The sequence below is a fragment of the Cheilinus undulatus genome, linkage group 18 (assembly GCF_018320785.1).
Source record: "Cheilinus undulatus linkage group 18, ASM1832078v1, whole genome shotgun sequence".
In the NCBI taxonomy this organism is placed as follows: domain Eukaryota; kingdom Metazoa; phylum Chordata; class Actinopteri; order Labriformes; family Labridae; genus Cheilinus; species Cheilinus undulatus.
In genome coordinates this window covers 20355136-20374946 of record NC_054882.1, presented here as the reverse complement: position 1 = coordinate 20374946, position 19811 = coordinate 20355136, and the positions used below count along the sequence as shown (strand labels likewise).

Genomic DNA, 19811 nt, shown 5'->3' with positions numbered 1-19811 from the left:
GAAAATGACCGTAGCATCAGCAGCAAAATGAAATACACTGTATCAGCTCTTCATGAGTTTTAGTCCAATTGGTCTTGTTAATTATCTTAAAACTCCTGAAAGATGCATCAATATATTCAGCTGCTAACAGCTTGTCTATGTTAATAATCTTACTGCTAACTTGACATATGTGGGTAGGTTAATGTGAGTCAGACTGCTACACACTAATGAGAAAAGTCGGCTAATCAAAGGAGTGGATTTGTTGATCATTAAACTTAAACAATGTCATGTATGATGCTAAGCAGCTCTGTGGGGCAAAGATGAACTGAACCATCGAAGGGATAAATCTGTGTTCAGCACAACCAGAAACTCCTTCCACATTACACAAAGCAAATTGCCTGGTTGTTAATATAAAAAGTATTGATCGGTGCAGCTTTAAAGATTTTGTTTGTGTGTGTGGTGGTTTGCTAACTAATGCTTGGTGAGAGCTACATAACTCTAGCTCGTGTCAATATTCTCTGTCGATTCACTTGTTACTACATTATGATGGATAGGTTCATAAAACAGCAGCGGGCGATCCAGGCTATGTTATTAGGGTGCTGTTGTACTGGATGCATTTTAAGTCCGCCACCAGATTATTCAATGTGTGTCTGTGTATCTAAGTAAGAGAATAAGACAGTTCTTGAAAAATATTGACTTTGGGGCACTGCAGTGGCTTAGTTGTGAATCACTTAACCATGACATCCTTGGTTTGCTTCTGGCTGCTGTGGGACCCTTTTAAACTTTATCTCCCTGTCTCCCTCCCTCTTTCCCTACATTTCCTGTCTGCTTCTTTAATATATGCGTGTAGGTAAAATGGAGATAAAATGCAGCAAAAAGAACCATGAAAAACTCACTTTGAGTTTGTTTTGCATATTTGGGTTCAACCTAAGAATTACATTACACTAACCATTACATTAAATTAAAAATCACAAGCGTAACAGTTGGGATGTACAAATTGGCTTACATGAATCAGTTACCAGTTTTAAGATGCTGCAACATCAGTACATGGTGCTTTTTGTTGGTATTACAAATGTACTGATGGCACAAAGCCACAACTTGGTTTAATGTGGTTTTACAGCTTTTTCCCCCAAAGCGTGCTCAGCGTCTTCAATATTGCTAGGCTTTTAAAAATAACAGGAACATTAGTTGGCTTCTTTGCTACAAGGAGAAAACCTAATGTCCGAAATTTCTGAGGACATTTACCTCAGGGATGGAGTCATATGGACTTAACAAAAACGAAGGGAAAACTTTCCAAAAGCCTGCCCATCTGTATGCTCTGTAGGAAAGTCATTAAGTACAAAGGCAAGACAAATCTCACCTGGTGAGATGGCATGATGAAACCTGTGATAGAGAGTTTTATTTTAATCTCCTTTTGTAGTTAAATTGGATTTAATGTGTCTGTTAGACAAATTGACTGCTAAGTTTTCAGCTTTAGCTGGGCTTAGAAAGCCAATAAGGATGTACAGAAAAGCTGATATTTCTGTTTTTATTAAAAATGTCTTGTTCTTCCTTCAAATCAGCTGTCAAAGTGAGACATCTGGTTGTAAGATGAAGACTTCAGTCCACATATATCATGTTAGGATAGTTCCTTAAATCCAAATCTTTGTCAAGGGGGCAACTTGAGGTTCTTGAAGACATTTCGCCTCTCCTCTGAAAGGCTTCTTCAGTTCCAAAGTGACTTGAACCAGAGCTAGAATTTATAGTGTCTGTTGACCGTCCTTTGCCATGGGACAACGGAGTTTCAAATCCTGGTCTGGACACAATCAGCATGGACCCTGAGGCAAGGTCCTTAATGCCATAAAAACCACCCACCAGTCTATCACTTTAGTGTCTGCTAAATTACATTGTAACATATACTAAAGAGCCGATTCACCTGGATCCCCTGAGAATTGTTGAGTCTGACCCAGTTGCACCTGAGGGTATGTCCTCCTGGACAGGGCTGCATGATGTAGGGTCCTGTGATCAAGCGTGACAGACTCCTTTGGATTGCTGTGTGTGTTGGGGATAAGAAGCATCTTAGTCTGCGACCTCTGTTCAAAGATTTTTTTTTTCCCAGCTTGACATAGATGGCTTCCTTAGTACCTCTCAAACCAGACAGAGGCTGGTTTAACCTGACAGCAAAATACCCAGACACAAACAAAGTAATGTGGTTTACACCATCAAATGCACTGAGGGATGCAATTCATATAAGTGTAACGAAGCAGCCCTTACACAAATGCATGGCCCAACACAGGAAAGCTAACTCATTTGGCCAGGACTCGGCTGTTCACTTGCATCTGAAGGATACAGGACATTCCTTTGAGGACAGCAAAGGACGACACATCGCTGGTTTGATGGTTTGAGAGAGGTGTTAGAGAAGCCATCTATCTCAAGCTGGAAAAACCATCTTTGAACAACGGAAGCAGACTAAGACACTTCTCATCCCCTACATAAAAATGCAATCTTGGATTCCTTTCAGCAGAAATCCTAACAATGCTTTCATGCTGGATCACAGGACCAAATATCTGGCAAACCTGAAGAGTCCCAGGAGGACAGGTCCTCAGTTGAAAGTGGGTCAGACTCTGCCATCGACTCTCAGGTGACCACCCAGATCTTTGGCATGTGGCTGGTCAATGGAGGCTATAAATTCTAGCTCTGGCCCCAGTCATTTTAGAACTGAAGAAGCCTTTGGGAAGAGAGGCGAAACATCTTCAAGAATCTCATTAAAGTCTAGTTGGCCCCATTGATGAAGATTTGATAACCATGGCCTGGATCAATAAAAACCTACACAGACATATTTGCTTAAAGGCTTTTTTGTGTCTTAGACAGGTAATGCTGGCCTTACACCAAATGACTTCACAAAATTGCAAAGTCTGAATAAAATCGGGAGAATTTTTGTTAGAGTATCTGTGCAGTCCCCTGAGCTTAGTCATTTGGTGAAAGTTGGTCATAAAACTTGATTTGAGCTGTTTCAAGGCAGTCTTTTTTCAGTCTTGCAAATTGTGTTTTTAATGACGCAGCCATCATCAACAACCAGTGGGAGCGCTCCCTGTCAGCACTAGACAGGAAGCTGCAAACTGGTATTAAGAGACAAGGCATTTTTGGATGTCTTTCTGAACAAATCAATGCACACACAAAGCCAGTTCTGGCCAAAAGTTGTTGTTTTAAATTTTGAACTGGTGCATGATGAGAAATTATCTCAAAAGGAATCATGTTAGTCTTTTTAATCAACGTCATCTAGTGTAAAGCCAGCATAAGAGACTATGGGACATGTTTTAATCTGACATGCCAGATATTATTTCACATATCCATTGCATCGGATATGTTTCATATCCATCTGGGCAACTGCCCAAACAAAGAGTTTGAGGAGGGCAGAACCTTTAAAAAAATCTCTGAAGATGATTGGACAAACCTTCTGTATGTCACCGTCTTTATGAGCCAATCAGAGCAATGAACAATAGGTCATGATAGACATACACAACAAGCAGCCACCTTTTTTTTGTTAACTGTCAGTGGAGCCGGTTAGTGAATAACACCTGCTAGGGCTGGTAAGGAAAAGAGCCAACACATCTCTTCCACCAAAAAAAAAAAAAAAAAACTTTCAGTGCAGTTCTTTGCAGTTCTTGCTAATTTGTCAGGTCCTTCTCAGACTAGGCATAAATGTTTCAGATTGAAGCTTTGCAAGATAGATCTGCCTGATGACAGATATTGAATCTGGCTGATCCATCAGCTTTGCAAGGATAATATTGTTTTGGAATGAAAAGTTATGTATGATTTTTCTAAGATGTACAGAGTAAAAGAACATTCAGTGATCAGTTTGTACTGGATTGGATTAGCTCGCATTGCATCACATCTTACTGAATCGAACAGCACCAAACTGGATAAAAGCTCATGCTTGAAGTCTCTGATTGGTTCGTCTTGTGATGTTTCATTTCCAAATGTTTGAAGTATCCATGCCTGCTCTGAATCCACTTTCCTTGTTCCCTCCAGTCAAGTCAACTGCTGTAATGCACCACTACTCTAGTATATCCAACACTAATATATGAGGAATGGCCATTGATTTTCATTTATTTATAAAGAAATACTTCATGTGATTATTATCTCAATTTAAACTAAAAATGTCCATTCTCTTTACTGGTGCCTGGCTCTAATGTGGTACTATCACCAGATGGCGGCTTTAATGCATCTGACAGTTGTTAGGCAACCATTATTAAACAACAAAAGAAGAAAGCAATAATGTGCACAAACAAAACCTGGATGCTGCCTTTTGTAACTAAAGGTATGACCTATTCAATTAAACCTATTTATGTCAATGATCACCTAAACAAGCTATTTAAGTTAGCATTGCAGAGAGAAAAAGATTGTTTAACAAATTAATGAAAGCAATGCTAAATATGTTTAATTTCCCTTTGGGGATAAATAAAGTTCTTGTATGTCAGCTCATTAATGGAAATTTCCATCATGCGTTAGCACAAAGCTATCAAATTCAGATATACAGTGCGTCAAACTTCACATATCTGGATAACCTGGCATATTAACAGGGCCATGGGAAAATTATCTGTTTGAACAAATAAAGTCCACACCTTGTATAGCGCTTTTCTAGTTCTCGAACTACTCAAAGTGCTTTTACGCCGCAGGTCATATCTACCCATTCACACCCTTTCACCGCACTGTCATTCACTGATGGCAGATGTTTCTATGCAGAATTGGCCATCAGTATTAGCTACTCCCATTCATTGCATCCTGACCCATTTACACACCAACGATGAAGCAGTATTAAGGGTTTTGCCCAAAGACACATTGACAAGTGACTGCAGGAGCTTGGGATCAAAAAACATGACCTTCTGATTGCAGGATGACAGATTCTAGCTACTGATCCACAGTCACTTCACAAATGAGGGGAGGGATGTGGCCAGTAAGCATCGCCTAAGGTACCATCCAGGTGGGGAGCAGGGTTGCCAGAAGCCCTTGAGTGTGCTGTGGTTATCCCAAGGGTCCGAAAACCACCGGCTGTCTTGGGCATATTACCAGATGTGAAAAGGCCTGGCAGAAAGTGATGCCATTGAGCTTGACCTTGGCTGACAAGCAACATACGTGTTTCTACATGTGTTGAGCATGACTCTAGCCACCTTCTGCCTCTCCAGCTTTGGGTTGTGGCATGTCGGGCCCTGCAGAGAATCCTTAGCGCCCTACATGCCAAAAACTATGCACATGACTGTATCTCACAATTTTCATACTTTCTTCCAATCACTGTGACTTTCAAAGAGTAGTTCACCTTGAAATAAACATGACTGATAATTAATTTAAGACAATGAAATGTGCCTCCATTTTATCTGCATTTACAAGGAGAACTCTCTGGTCACAGGATAAAACAAGAGGCTAAGAAAATGTTCCAAACAATCTAGGCAGAATAAATTATGAAAGAAAGAGTGGTGCTATGATGTCCACATACCTTCTAAGATATCCTTTAAGCATTAAATGCTCTGTAATGAGTTTAAATTGCAGGAAATGAAGTGGTATTGTAGAGATAAATTTTCCAATGTTCTGGTCCCCACCCTAATAGCATCCAAGTCCTGATAAAAGATCTTTCTAGAACAGCTCACTAACTCAAAGTGTGAACTTTTATGTTGTGGCTGGCTGGATTTAGATGTTTGATGCCATCGCTCCACTGATGAAAAAGTGAGTTCCCAGAATTTGCCTCAGTGCACAGCACCCATAAATCACCGTAACGCCCCTGCACCCAGACACACAAACACAATCACACTCCCAGTTTCAGAGCTGCACTTGGAGGAGAGAGAAGATATTCTGGGTTATCTCTGTGAACGGGTGCCTTCCCCTGGCTCCCACTCCACTCGTCTTTCCCCGCCAGATAAACATGTTGTTCCAAACACTGGTTCAACACACGGCGACGGGCGGAGATTAAGGCCGACTTAAGTTTATCATAAATGAAGAGCAAAGTCGACAGCTGTGTGGCCCACCGCATCTCAATACTAAAACCAGCAGCTGGGGTGTTTAAGGAGGTGATGGGAGCGGCGCTGCAGCAGCCACCAGGCATTCCAGTGCTGAGGTAGGCTCTAATCCTCTGCTCCTGGCTCGCTCCTGACAGGGGAGGAAGCAAGTCGAAACAACGGGTAGACAGGCCTCGCAAATCAGAATTTATGGTGCGATCAACAATGTCTCATAGTTGTTTCAGAGAGACACTGATCCTGAGGCTTTGTGGCTGCTGTTGTAGCTCTCAATCCGCCGAATAATCCTTGTATACTGAATAATAAAAAGGTGGAAAATTGGATGAGAAAATCAATATCCGACTGCAAGTCTGACATTTGCAGCAAAAAGCATCTGTAGTTAATCATTTATTGTTGTTTTATTGCTTTCAGGGGTGCAGGATCAGCAGGTTATCTGCATTTCCAAGCTTTTTATTCCTTGTCTTTTGAGAGCTGATAGAAACCAAACACGAACGTTGTCTCCTTGCAGCACGAATCTCAACACCTTTTGGGTGTGTGGAGACTCAAAAACCCACTGAAAATCTGCTTAAAGCAATCTACTTCTTTCTGACAATCAAAAAAGGGAAAAAAACTTTAAAAACAACTCGCTGCTTCTTTTATCCTCTCATCCATATTCTCCTTATTCTGTCTGTTTCTGATCTCCCTCATACAAACCTTAAAACGCACACAAATCTGCACAAAGATATAAAACACACACACTTTGAAAGCCACTGCACACGCTCTGCAAAGCTCAAGCGATGTTTTCACCATCAGACAGGCCCGTACCCTGCCATCTTAGTGTCTCCACACCAGCTTACTGCACCAGCAGAAAGACACACATCAGCTTACTGTAACACACCTAGGCGATTAGGTGCCATTTCTGCTTTACGATACTGTAAATAAGTATTGTCCTGTTTTTCTGAGAGGCGTAGGAGCCCTCATCTTTTGGCCAAAACGGAGTCGTAATTGAGCTGCGAGATCATGTGGGTGGCATCGCGTGCCCGAGAGCAGACACAAAGCAGAAGTGTGGTTAGACTCGCACTTATCTGCGCCCGATCCACACATCTACTGTAAGTACGTTTTCTTCCTCTCTGTTGTAACTCCTCTCACTCACAAATTAACAAGTCCTCCAGCAGCTTTAAGCCTGGAAACACCCGCTTGCTGATCTTTCTCCCCGTCTTTTCATCTCCCCCCTCAAATCTCCCTCTGTCCTCTTTACTCCCTCATTCCCTCCCTACCTTCTCATCATCCTCCTTCTTCCACCATCCTTCCTTCCCCCTCCTCTCTCTCTCTCTCTCTCTCTCTGTCTCGCTCTTTGTAGGTATTTCCCCTGCTGATGTTGTCCATTGAGAGCCAGTGATTGTCTGTGGGTGAGAGCAGAGGAGAAGAGAGGAGCCGATTACTGCAATGCAGAGCAACCAAACAACATCACACGGCTGCAGCAGCAGCAGCAGTCACACCGTGTTTGCTTGTGCGCTTGTATGTACAGTTTGTGTACATATTTATATGTTTATATTTGTATGAAGAAAAGTGCACACAGCAGCAGCGTGGATAAAATGATGCGAATGTTTATGCGTGCTTTCGTCCATGTGTGTTTGTGAGCGATGACCAGCTCCACCACAAACTATTTGTCATGCCCAAACACCAAAGCTTCTGCAGCTATGCACCATGACTTTTAAATAGATCTCTTTTCACTGACATCAAACTATGCCCAACTGTGCATTTTTAATACCCCCGCGTGTTTATGCAGGGAAGAATATGGTTTCATGCCTCCACTCAGAAAGGATCCGCCTATCTCCGCTCAGGCTAAATCTATTATGCAAAATGACAGTGTTTTAATCAGGCTAATTGTCCAGCTCCTCTCCGTGTCTCTGCCATCTCTACTTAACCGATGCCACAGCCGCACTGTTTTCCCTTTTTTTTTTTTAAAGGAATAAATGACACAGCGGTGGAGGAAGAGCGAGAGGCAATCTAAGCCACAGAGGCCCAAAGGCGTTTGAAGTCTAAAGACGCTTTCATCCTCGACTCTGGGAAATGAATGATTTTTTTCACACAGTGACAGGACAGCTCTGACAGGACCCAAACACATGAACCATGGCAAAGCTGTCAGATAGTCAAGCACACATATAGAGATGCATACAGGGAGGCTAAAACGCATGCACGCACACACATGCGCGCAGCTGGAAGGAGTCCAGAGTGGAAAATGTTGCATGGAAGTGAGAAGAAAGCGAGGACGAAAGAAAGAGAGAGAGAATAACAGGGAGAAAATGATGCTATAATTAGTCGTTTGTTGCTTTAACTGGCATTTAGTTTTAACTGGGCGTCTTTGTCTGGAGACACAATGGGGCTGATGTGGCATGAGTGAACTACACAGCTTAGAGGATTAAGGCTGGACGGAGGCTGTGGCGCCACTTTTACTCTCTCCGTCGCACAGCCACACACTTGCTGCAGCTTTCCTTAAACACACACCTACGAACAAAGGCGAACCCCTTCTCACAAACATGGTCCCAGCGCTGAACACATGTGCACCCACAGGGGGATTATCTGTGCAACGGAGTTCTGTGAGTGAGGAGGCATCGAAAGAAGTGCACTCATCACCGAAGGATGCAGGGAGCACGGCGGAAAGAAAAGACAAAAACACACGTAGGCACCCTTCAGCGCCGTGCTACCTGTGTGTCGAGCCGCATATAGAGCAGCGTCTGTCTTGTGAGGCTGAGCTGACAGCCGGAGCAAGGAGAGAGGGAATAAAGGACAAAAAGAGCAATGTAAAGGAAGCAGGAATATGGTGATTAGAAATGACACAGGGCTGGAAGATGATTGAGCAATCCTCAACCATGGCCCCGGGGCCATCAGCATTACATGTCCTCAGTTACAAATAGATTGTATTGATTTTACACCATTAATGTGGACTATTAGCTTCTATCTTCATTTTTGAGGAGCCCTGCAGGCCTCAGCTTTTCTCCAACACGCTGTGTAGATGAGCTTACAGACTTAACACACCTTGAGCTGTTCCTTTCATGCACTATTAAGGCAATGGTGCGTTTATTAGGGTCAGGGTGTGTGTATGTATATATGCATGTGTCAGATTGTCACACAACAGCTTCCAGTGCAATTTTTTTACGTAGCACCCTTTATTGTATTTCGTGGGTCGGCGGTAAGAAGTCTGAACCAGATGCAGAATCATCCTATACAGTAATATAACATGATCCCTTACAGGAGAGCTTCAACACGCAAAAACTAAGAATAAATATATTCACAACTGCCTCTACTATTGGTAGGAGATGAAAGCATAAAAAGGTACCTCCGTAAAAGATAATAATCGATAGTTGATAGAAGAGTCAGTCCTTTTTTTTTCTTTTTTTTTGGAAAAAAAGCCTAGTTTTTGTAGTCCATTTCTTTATCCTCTGCCATTCAATTTTCCTTTGAGAAATACTCAAAAATCAATACAATAACCGCAGTGCCTTTGTCCCAGGAAAGAAAAACGGGGAGCAGAGGTCCTCCTGGCCCCATTTAGTCTGACTGATTAATAAAATTCAAAATGCATCCATTGCCACAATGTCCATCCGTATGTCGGCCTTCCTTTAGTAAGTCTAAGAAAAACAAATGAATCGATTCCTCTGCGATCCACTGTCACTCCTGAATATGTCTTTCATCTAGCCCTGTAAAAGAATCAACTGGATAGGTAAAATTATGTTGAGTGAATGGGATGAAAATGAACTGAACTGCAAACAAACAACTCCAATATTGACTGTGTATATTATTATTTTTGGCTCATCCAGGGAATGCAATTATCAGGCGGCTTTGATTGCTTTCAGTCTCTGTCGTCCATCAGCGTCCCATCCGGTGGTAGTCAAACCTCTTTGTTTAGATAAATAGATCTGTATTCATAGAAAAATAAGCATTGACCACGCTGCTGGCTGTTCATTGCTAAGGCACTTGGCTTTTTCCGGTCACTTCCCTCCCCTCTTGCTTTGTTTCTCCGTCTGACGTGTCCACACTCCTGACACATTTACGGCTCTGCGTTTGATGCTGCAGAGGGGCTGCTGCATTTCCCCTCTGCGTAGGTCCTACCAGTGATAATACGGACATTAATGCCCACCGTTACCATTACCATGATGTCTCCTGCTCAATGTGGAGCTGAGTAGAAAAAAAGACAGCGCCTCAGTGCTTTTTTTATGATTGTGAGGCGTAATGGAGGGAACATTTCTATAGTAGCTGCTGCTGAAGTTTTGCCTCCAGGCAGATTTCTGGGATCAGCTAATCCTCGCCGAACACCGACCTGTTGTGGGGGAAATACAAAAAAACTGACCTCAGCTTGTTATCCAAGAATAAACATGGTGTGTGGCGTAGTCCTGCTCCCCCACAGGCTCCTCAAAGCCACGCCAGCCTCTGTACAGGAGTCATTGTTAGCAGATGATTCATCGCCAGAGAAGGAGATGATGAGGAGACAAGAGAGGAGGAGCAGCAGGAAGAGGAGGACAAGGTGGAGGAGGAGGAAGAGGATTGTTAAAACTGGTAAGAGCGGTCCAGCACTTCCATGTAGTCCGGAGTGGTCCTCAGTCTCTGCTCTCCTGCTCCCTGCTCGCTCTGGCTACTGTTTCCACCGCCTGCTGGGGAACTGGCAGTGGTGACCACAAGCGTTTGGTCGGGTCTGGCGTCTTGTTTGGAGTCTTGTGGGTGGGGGTAGCAGGGTGGCGGTCTAGCATACCTGTCTGGCAGGTCTCTAAACTCAGGGGTGGGAAGTCTGAAGAGGCAGTCCACCAGTTCCACTTTAGGGGTGGGGCCTTGACTGTCAATGACAGTAGGGCAGAGGATGCCGTTCCCGTGGAGGCCGGCGAGCGGTCCCATAGCTCCAGTGATGGTGTTGATGGGCGATGAAGACACCTCCAAGGTCCACTCCCTCTCCTTCTCTGCTGCAGAGCTGTAACCTCCCTCCCCGCTTGTCTGCGTTCGCTGCTTCACTGCTGCGTCCTGCTCCTCCTTATAGATGGGGTTGCTACACATGTGCGAGGCTGTGGTTGGCGTTTGACCTTTAAGCGCAGCCTCAGGGGGCAAGATTGTGTCATAGACGTGGTTGTGTTCAGGCGCAGGTAGAGGCGGTGTCTCTGGGAGGCCATGATGGTGATGGTGATGGTGGTGGTGCGTCTGCTCGGTGAAAATCCCACACTCCATCTGGATCCCTGCCAAGTCCACCTCTCCCTGGCGGCGGAAAGGCAGCTTGTCCCTCCTCCTGAGGGCGTAGGCGATTAGTGCCGCCGCCGCAAAGAACGCAGACACAAACAGAACCAGCAAGCTGAGCACCAGCACTGACAGAGGGATCGAATCCTTCCCAGGAGGGATTGGGCCGGGGCCTGAGCCGGGGTAGCTGACTGATACGCCCCCGTCTGGGGCAGTGGAGGTTGCCGTCTGCTGCTCGTCCTGCTCCTGGTCTTCCTGCGGCTCCAACTCGGGGCACAGCAGCTCCATGGAGAGGGAGCGCAAGTCGACGCCTTTGGTCTTTTCCGGGGAGTGACAGACCACTTCTCCCACCACCACCACGGCACTGAGCCCCTCCAGCCAACGCTTGAGTGGCGCCGCTTCACAGTTGCACTCCCATGGGTTCTGCTGCAAGTCCACCTGCAGAAACACACAGTGTTGTCATTGTGAGGTGGCACACTAATTACTGTCCTGCCATGCAATACAAAATCATGAATCACTTCCCTGAATGTAAACAAAAAAAGCTGATAATTTTGCTGACATATTTGTGAGATATATTGGTAACATGGTAAAGTTTCCTGTGCTGAAGAATAAGCCAGAAGCATGCAGAGTAATAAGATGACAACAAGAAAAATGATGTTTTTTCTCTCTCACTGCCTGCTCCCTTCACTAGCTGAAATATAAAATGAGCTTTTCAGCATTTGCATAATAGAATACAGCCGCCCTCCACCATCGCAGAGTTTGCTCTTAATATTTCATTCAGTGCAGGTGATGTTAAAGTAGTGATTAAATGTAAATAATGTCATTATAGGGTCATGGAAACACTAACGTCCCTGCATTTGCTGAATGGCTGTGGGCAGATACAGTATGTTCTCAATCACAGTGAACAATCCGAACAGTGACCAATTCAACCCATACCACCCACAAGGGCTCTCTGGAAAACCAATTCACACATTTGCTACTGCAGGATATATGGAATATTTCAGTCTACAATAAAGACCACTCACAGTTTAGAGAAGTGGTTATCGACCAAACTCACTGGCAGGTGTTCTGCGACGAGCATGTGAGAGCATCGCTGCGCTTTTTAACAACAGACAGAAGGTGATGCAGCCCTCCTGTGTGCTATAATCCAATAGGTAAGTGCGTAAATCCTGTTTCTTTTGCCAGCTAGTTTGATTTCCCCTCCTAAAACAAACTCAAACATCCACTTTGCCACACGGCTAAAGCAGATTACGAACGAAGGGGAATCACTTACATCACGTTATTGTCTGTAGAACTGATCTCTTCAGTATCTTTAGCGATGACACTGGCAATGAAAGCTGATATTCTCCCTCTGTCACACTTCCAAGTGCCTTGTGCAAATGTTGTCATGCTAATTTGGTTAGGCCATCTCCCTGGCTTGCAGATACAGATGGATGCTTTGTGAGATGATTCAGCATTGCTGTTGTGGGAGCTACGACTACTTCCCCATGCCTCGCTCTGAACAACAGGAAGCTCCTTCACTTTATTGGAGTTAGCCCACTGTGGGCTTTTGTGAGCCTGCAATAATGGCATGATTACAACCGGAGAGTGAGTAGAAACAACACTTTGTCGCAGTTTGAACACAATAAAGGTGCTCTGAAAGGTGCAGTCTACCATGTTTTGGCATAATTTTGACACGAATGCGCTGTTATTCAGCATGAATGCACATTATAAACAAGGTGACATTTAAAATAAACGGATAAATTGGCTTGTTTTTGCAGATACATGACTTTTATTATCACAAGCTTCCATCTGGTTGAAACTCCTGGAGCATTTTATTCAGGCTATCATTTGCTTTCATGCAAATCCCAGGGGATCTCTCCCTGTCTCTTTAGCAAGCATCTGTCCAACATGTCAAACACCGTTTACAATTCATACGCCTGATCACCTGGTGTGTGATTTGCTGTCGACCTGTCAATCAAAGCTCTGGAGTGAAGACAAATTACAGACCTTCACTTAGCTCCACAGGTGCTGGTAACAGAGAAAACAAAAGTGCATGAAATTATCGTCTATTTCTGAGAAGCTTTGTTAACTCAGTCCTCGCACAAAAGCATACATAGTATTCAAATCATACTGTATAATTAACTTGCAGTACATTCAGAAAACACTCAGCCAACTGTTTTTTCGCTGTTCCTGTTTTAAGTGAACATTTTTATAGAAGGATTCAATTAAAAAAACCTCCTTTGTTAAAAACCATACTCAGCTAGTTTTAAATACTGGCATCAATTTTGGATGGAAACGGCCACGCTTTGGCCGCAGCAGCAGAGTAAATTTGCTCTTGTGGGTTTTTATCATTATGACTGGGATCAAAGATCAGGCAATAATTGTCCAAGATTTATTTGGGAGCCATAAAAAAGATCCCATCAGGGGAGAAATCCAGGATGTTCAGAGCACGCCTAGTGTCTTATAATTGATCACTTTACTGGAATAGGGATATACTGTCAGTCATAAGAATTGCGGCAGTTAGTTCACAGGAATACAGTCAATAGAAGCAGATTTTTTGGAGGATCTGCTGCAGGGATTTTGCTGTAGTCTCTGGTTGCAGAGACGCCCCTGAGCTTCGGCTTGCCAAGCTTTTTCCCCATACTGATGAATGTGTTTCATTGTCTTTTGAATAATACAGAGCGAAAATGAAAAGAACGCATTTGAGGAAGAATCTGCAGTGTACGCAAATTTTTTTTTTTTTTCTGAAAAATGTGTGTATTGGAAAAGTGTCTTTTGGGCTCTAGAGATATTTTACATACAAACCCAGAGAGATGCGCCACACCATTTACTGTTGCAAAATTAAACTTCATCATTCTGAGTGCATTTCAAGAGGCTTATTTTTTTTCTCCACTCAAAGTGTTGTCATTTTCTTTCATAGTGTACTGCACTCACGCTTACAACGCCTGCCTGCCCTCTACCTCTGATAGTGATTTCCTATATTTCCCAGAGCGCCTTGAACAACCCCTCGAGAAGGGGCATGAACTTGTTCTATCCAGCGGTTTGTGTTTCATGTAGGTGGAGAGAGTGCTGTAGTAATCGCAGGGAGCAAAGAGCAGGAGTCTGCGCTCCATTGAGGCTATTGTCAGTAGAGAAATCTACTGACTCTCTGCCTGTGTGATTGCTGAACATCACTGCAACATGGTGAGTCTGGAGAGAAGCCCTTGATCTTTAATTCTAAGAGAAAACAAACACCCTCTTCTAATGCTGCTGCTCTAGATATCTGGCTTTTTCTGTGATGGTAGTATGTTGCAAAGCTCTATAAAGGTCCTGTTTCATCTTTTTGTTGCATACAAATTAAGTATGTCAAGATTAATAGCATTAATCACAATTAATTAAGGTCCACAATTAGTGCATTTATTTTTTAAAATTGATATTAATTGCATGCTTTTTCATCCCTGAAGCTACAGTGATTTACAGGTGCATCTCAAAAAAATTAGAAAATTATGTAAAAGTTCACATTTCCATTCATTCTAGATTAATCTCATACAAACTGAAAACATTTCAAGACTTTTTTTGTTTTAATCTTGATGAATACAGCTCACAGCTCATAAAAATCAAAAATCCACTATCTAAAAATATTAAAATGCTGTGTAAAATTCCAATTTGCAAAGGTTTCCTGAGCCTTCATTCTCTCCCTCTGGTTCAGTACACACAACTGCAACCATGGGGAAGACTACCGACCTCACAAATGTCCAGAGGACAGTCACTGACACCCTCCACAAGGAGGGTAATAAGACGGTCACCCTCTGCAGGGGCAGGCTTTTCTCAGAGGCTGTATTAAAAACATATTCATAGAAAAGTTGACTGGAGTAGAAAAGTGTGGTGAGAAAAGGTGCACAAGCTACAGGAATGAGCTCAGCCTTTAGGGGACTGTCACACAAAGATTCAAGGATTTAGGGGAGCTTCACAAGGAGTGGACTGAAGCTAGAGTCAGTGGATCAAGAGCGACTATACAGACGGGTCCAAGAGATGAAAGTGTTGTGTGTCGAGCCACTCCTGAACCACAGATGTCATCAGCATCTCACATGGGCTAAGGAGAAAAAAAACTAAACCACTGTTTAGTGGTTCTAAGTCCTGTTTTCAGACGAAAAATAATTTTGAATTCCATTTGGAAATCAGGGTCCCAGAGTTTGGATGAAGATCAGAGAGGCACAGTGCTTGAAGTCCAATGTTTTCAGCTTCCACCGTCAGTGTTGGTTTGAGGTGCCATGTCACCTGCTGCTGTTGGTCCACTTTATCAAGTCCAGCTGTCGGCAGTCTAACAGAGTTTAGAGCACTTCATGCTTCCATCTGCTGAGAAGCTTTATGGAGATACTGGTTTCCTTTTCCAGCTGGACTTGTCACCTGCCCACAGTGAAGCCAAAACTACCAGAAACTGGTTTGCTGACCCTGGTATTACTGTGCTTGATTGGCCAGCCAACTAGACTGACCTGAAACCCTGAAGACAATCTCTGGAGTGTGGTCAAGAGGAAGATAAGATACTCCTGTATCAACAATACAGATGAGCTGAAGGCTGCTACCAGAGCAACCTGGGCTTCAGTGCCACAGACTTTGGCTCCATGCCATGCTGTATAGATGCTGTAATTTGTGCAAAAGGAGCTCCAACCAATAACTGAAAGAAAAAATGAGAATATTTTCCAGGTGAACATTTTTGTATTCTAAATCCCTTTTGACTGACCTTTGTGATATTCTAATATTTTGAGATAGTGGATTTTCAATTTTGTGGGGTGTAAACTATAATCATCAAAATTTAAACAAAAAAAGTCTTGACATTTCTTACTTTGTAATAATGAATCAAAAATATACAGAAGTTTCACTTCTTTAATTAAATCACAGGAAAAATTGAACTCTTTTATGATATCATTTTTTTTTAGATGCACCTGTTCAAAGAGTCGATCTTTACTCCTTACTGCCTAATTTCACCTTGAAAACTAACATTATTTCCATTATTTCCTTTTCAATCCATGACAACCTCCTTTTGCCCCTGGTGTTTCCTCATGTTAAAAATCTCTGATCTACCAATAGAAGCAGACCTGTGTCCAAACAGGAAGTCAATAACCATTACAGGAGTAAAATATTCAAAAATGCAAAACAGTGGCAGTTTAAAATGTGATAAAAAGGATAATCACAATACACTCCAGAAATTTTGAGATTAATTGCGACTAAAAGTTAAGATTTTTTTGACAGCCCTAATAAAGATATAAAATAGTCCTATAACACTAATAGTGTGTATTTAAGCCCACCCTAAAAGAGCATTGCAAACATTTTTTTAAGGACAAAATTGTAAATAATCCTCTTTATAATAGAAAAATCCTCTTTCTATGTTGTAAATCAGATCTTATAATTAGGCATTAACAGCTACTGAATGAGACTGAAGTCCATCTTCTTTTTAAAAAACAGAAAATATGCTGCTATGTTTGCCTGGAGAAGGTCAAATAGATCTGCTAAAAGCCTGGCATTTCAGCAGCTTTTATCGAGTTAATGTGTTTATGTCATAAACACCTGTGGCCGTGGTGTTTTTGCAGAGCTGTGCAGTTTTAAATATTGGCTGACATTACCTTTTTTTTATTTTATTCGTTGCCAAGGCATAAACATATCCACTGGGTTGTTTTGTGTTCAGGAGATACAGTATTGACTTCTCAGTATGTACACTGTGAATTAATGCCATGAAAAGAAAAAACCTGTAATGATAGGTCACCTTTAAATAAAAAAAATAAGTAAGTGAGGGCATTATTACCTTAAGTTTCTTTTGCCTGTAAAAGGGGTCATATTTACTTTATTATGATGCTGATAATGCCTCCCTCTTGTGTCATTCAGAAACTTGAAAACCCCTGAGAAAAGTTTATGTTGGCCCAGATTTTAGAGAGTGGGAGAGTCAATGAAATTTTATTTTCATAGATGGTGAAACAGTGCTAAAACAAATTAGCTTTCTATCAGGAAAAAAAGGGGCTGAGAATTTTCTCTAGAAAGCTCCAATATTTTTAAAGGAAGGGGTTTTCCGCATTTAAACGAGCTAAATTACTCAAAACCAAATAGCCCTGTCTGTAAGGATATGTAGCCCCTTAAGCAGCCATGCTAACTGGTATCTCCTGTGGTTGGTCCACTTATTACTTACAAGGACCTCTGACAGTTTCACTTAAAAAAGGCTAAACAATAGGGGTGTAAGGGCACACAAAAGTTTCAGTTCCATGTGAACCTCATTTTTATTCATGGTTTGGTATGGTAATTGAAGCAAAAATAAAATGGTCTTCAACATATAAGGATAATGAAATAAATTATGCAAATACTAGTTTATTTTTTATATCAAATTTCCCTGTCGACCTTGAACACATCATCATACAGCTGTTAGTTAGCTTGTTAAGTGCACTAATTAACGTCTATCCTGCAGATTTAATCATGGATTTTAGCACTGGATTACTTTTTTAACCAATAGGACCTACTACAAAGCTTGAGGGCACTTTTTGCAGACCATCTGAGCAGATAAAGAGGTCAGGGTCTCAGAATACTGCAGACATGACAGATTTCCCCTCTCCTGAGGCCAACATTTAAAGGTACCACATTTATGTACAATTGGATTCACCAAACCAATGCATCAGTGTTACAAGAAAGAGATTCCAAGTCATTGGAGGTTCATAAAGGGGAGGGATTTCTTTATTTTGGCTCAGTTATCTTTAACAGGTGTTTAAATCCTGTAGTTTCAAAAATGTAAATGATTGTAGTTCTGCTTAAAAACTGTCATTTACGTCTAATCGAGTTTGTCTTCTCAGAAATTTCTAGAAAGAGGCTGCTAAACTTTCAAATGTAGCTGTGTTTGCTCCATGTTTTTCTCCTCTTTGCAGTGACGCTCATGTTTGTGAAGTGCTGTTTCGAAATGCTTTAACTGATTTGATGTAAGCGATGCACCTACTGAATAATTTCCTTGTCTTTGTCCACTGTTGTATTTCACTGAGAAACAGAGCGTTCTCAAGCAGGAGATGCTGTAGCTGGGAATATTCAGGCTATTGCTTTTGTTTGCTCTGGTTGTGTGGCTGCTAGGACAGTGTGGTTTGCACTGCTGTTTCCCCTAGCATGTATGAGCTTCGCTTCACATGAAATCACTCGGTACACGTCTGTTCCGTATCAAATCAGTAGAGTATGAATACACGTATAGTTAGACCTAGTTTTCCAGCCTGCATGTTTTGTTTTTATGAAGGTCATTTGACTGTCCAAGACTCTGGCTAGATCAACGTTAGCCTTAGAAACCTTGTTAGACCACAATAACCACAATATGGCCGATGCTAAACAGTGGCTGGAATTCAACCCCAGTGACAACATTCAGCAAAATCTCAGAGAAGGGAATTAACCATTGAACAGTTTTTTCAAATAGTTGAGGCACCAACTGCACTCTGTTGTTGGTTCCCTTCCAGACCTGGGGTCCGGGCATGGGAGGCGGACCCATTGTCTATGGTTGGGACTACTTCTTAAAATCAGTAATCTGAACCCCCTGACTTTGAGTCACAAACTTGGCACATTTATCCGTCCACCCTGAGTTATCTTAGTCAAATCCAACCCTCTTTCTCAAAAACAGAACAATTAAACCGGTGAAACTTCACACCATGTTTTTACTGCTACTCTGTAATCCAGAGGCCATCAGACAAGGGCAGGCAATCACCTGGGGACCCCCGTGAAGACATAATTAACTCTTTGTCCCGCACCAGCCAGTATTCTGGCTGTTTGGAGTTGTAAGGGCTTTATACACTCATTAAAAGTGTGAAATATGAAGTAAACTTGGTCAAATGGTCATTGTTAGTATGAGGAGAGTCTCAAGATTCTAACAAAGTCCAGCAGTAATGGCTAACACATACACAGAAACAGAAAGTATCCCTTAAACGTGAGAAAAACACAGCAAAAATACAAACTCACATTGTGTGCTGCTTGCCTTCTCTGTCATAAAGTATTTAAATATCAATATAAATCCAAGTATTCATTGTATCCAGATGAAGGAAAGGGTCCAACAAACAAAACCAACAACTTCTTTTAGTCAAAAAAAAAAAAACTGCTGGCTCAAAAATCATCAATAAAAGACACTATAAAAACACTGCTTCTCTTTGACATGAAATATTGTGCATTTGATTTTCTGTTGGTTGTGTCTGACAGGGGTGGTGTATTTAACAGGGCTGTTAACGTAAGTGTGTTAACGCTCGTGATTAATTGTGAAACCTTAACACGTAAAAAAATAAAATAAAATAACGCATTTTAATCATATGACTAAGTATGGCCACAACTTCCTCCCGTAGTCCTCCAGCACGGATGTTTACGTGCCTGGGGGTGAAGAGGCGACAGGCGGGTCAGACACAGCCAGCAGTGATGACTGAGGAGACAGACCCAGGTCTGCTTAACGGCAGTTTTCTTTTAAAACTCCAGCAAATAAAAGTTGAGGATAAAAGCAAAGCTGTGTGTACATACTGCAGTGATGAACTGTCTTTACACCGAAGCACAACGAGTCTGAAGTACCACCTTTGGGCAAAGCGCATTTTATTAGCAAAGACGCTAACAACAACACAGGATCAAGCCATGGTAGTCAAACTACACCGGCGGAGTCCAGCAGACCTGGATTTGTCCACAAAACTACGACGTCTAAACTGA

General features: G+C 42.3%; 1 protein-coding gene across 4 annotated transcripts in view; it reads right to left on the bottom strand.

Moving 5' to 3' along the window:
* Nucleotides 1-9137: 9137 nt before the first annotated feature.
* Nucleotides 9138-19811, bottom strand: part of LOC121525879 (SLIT and NTRK-like protein 3) — a 33893-nt gene continuing 23219 nt past the window's right edge. For all 4 annotated transcript variants that reach the window (XM_041812070.1, XM_041812073.1, XM_041812071.1 and 1 more), the window contains exon 7: nucleotides 9138-11600. In XM_041812070.1, the coding sequence (XP_041668004.1) occupies nucleotides 10491-11600 (1110 nt within the window). In that variant the 3' untranslated portion in view covers nucleotides 9138-10490. The remainder of the gene's footprint in view (nucleotides 11601-19811) is intronic.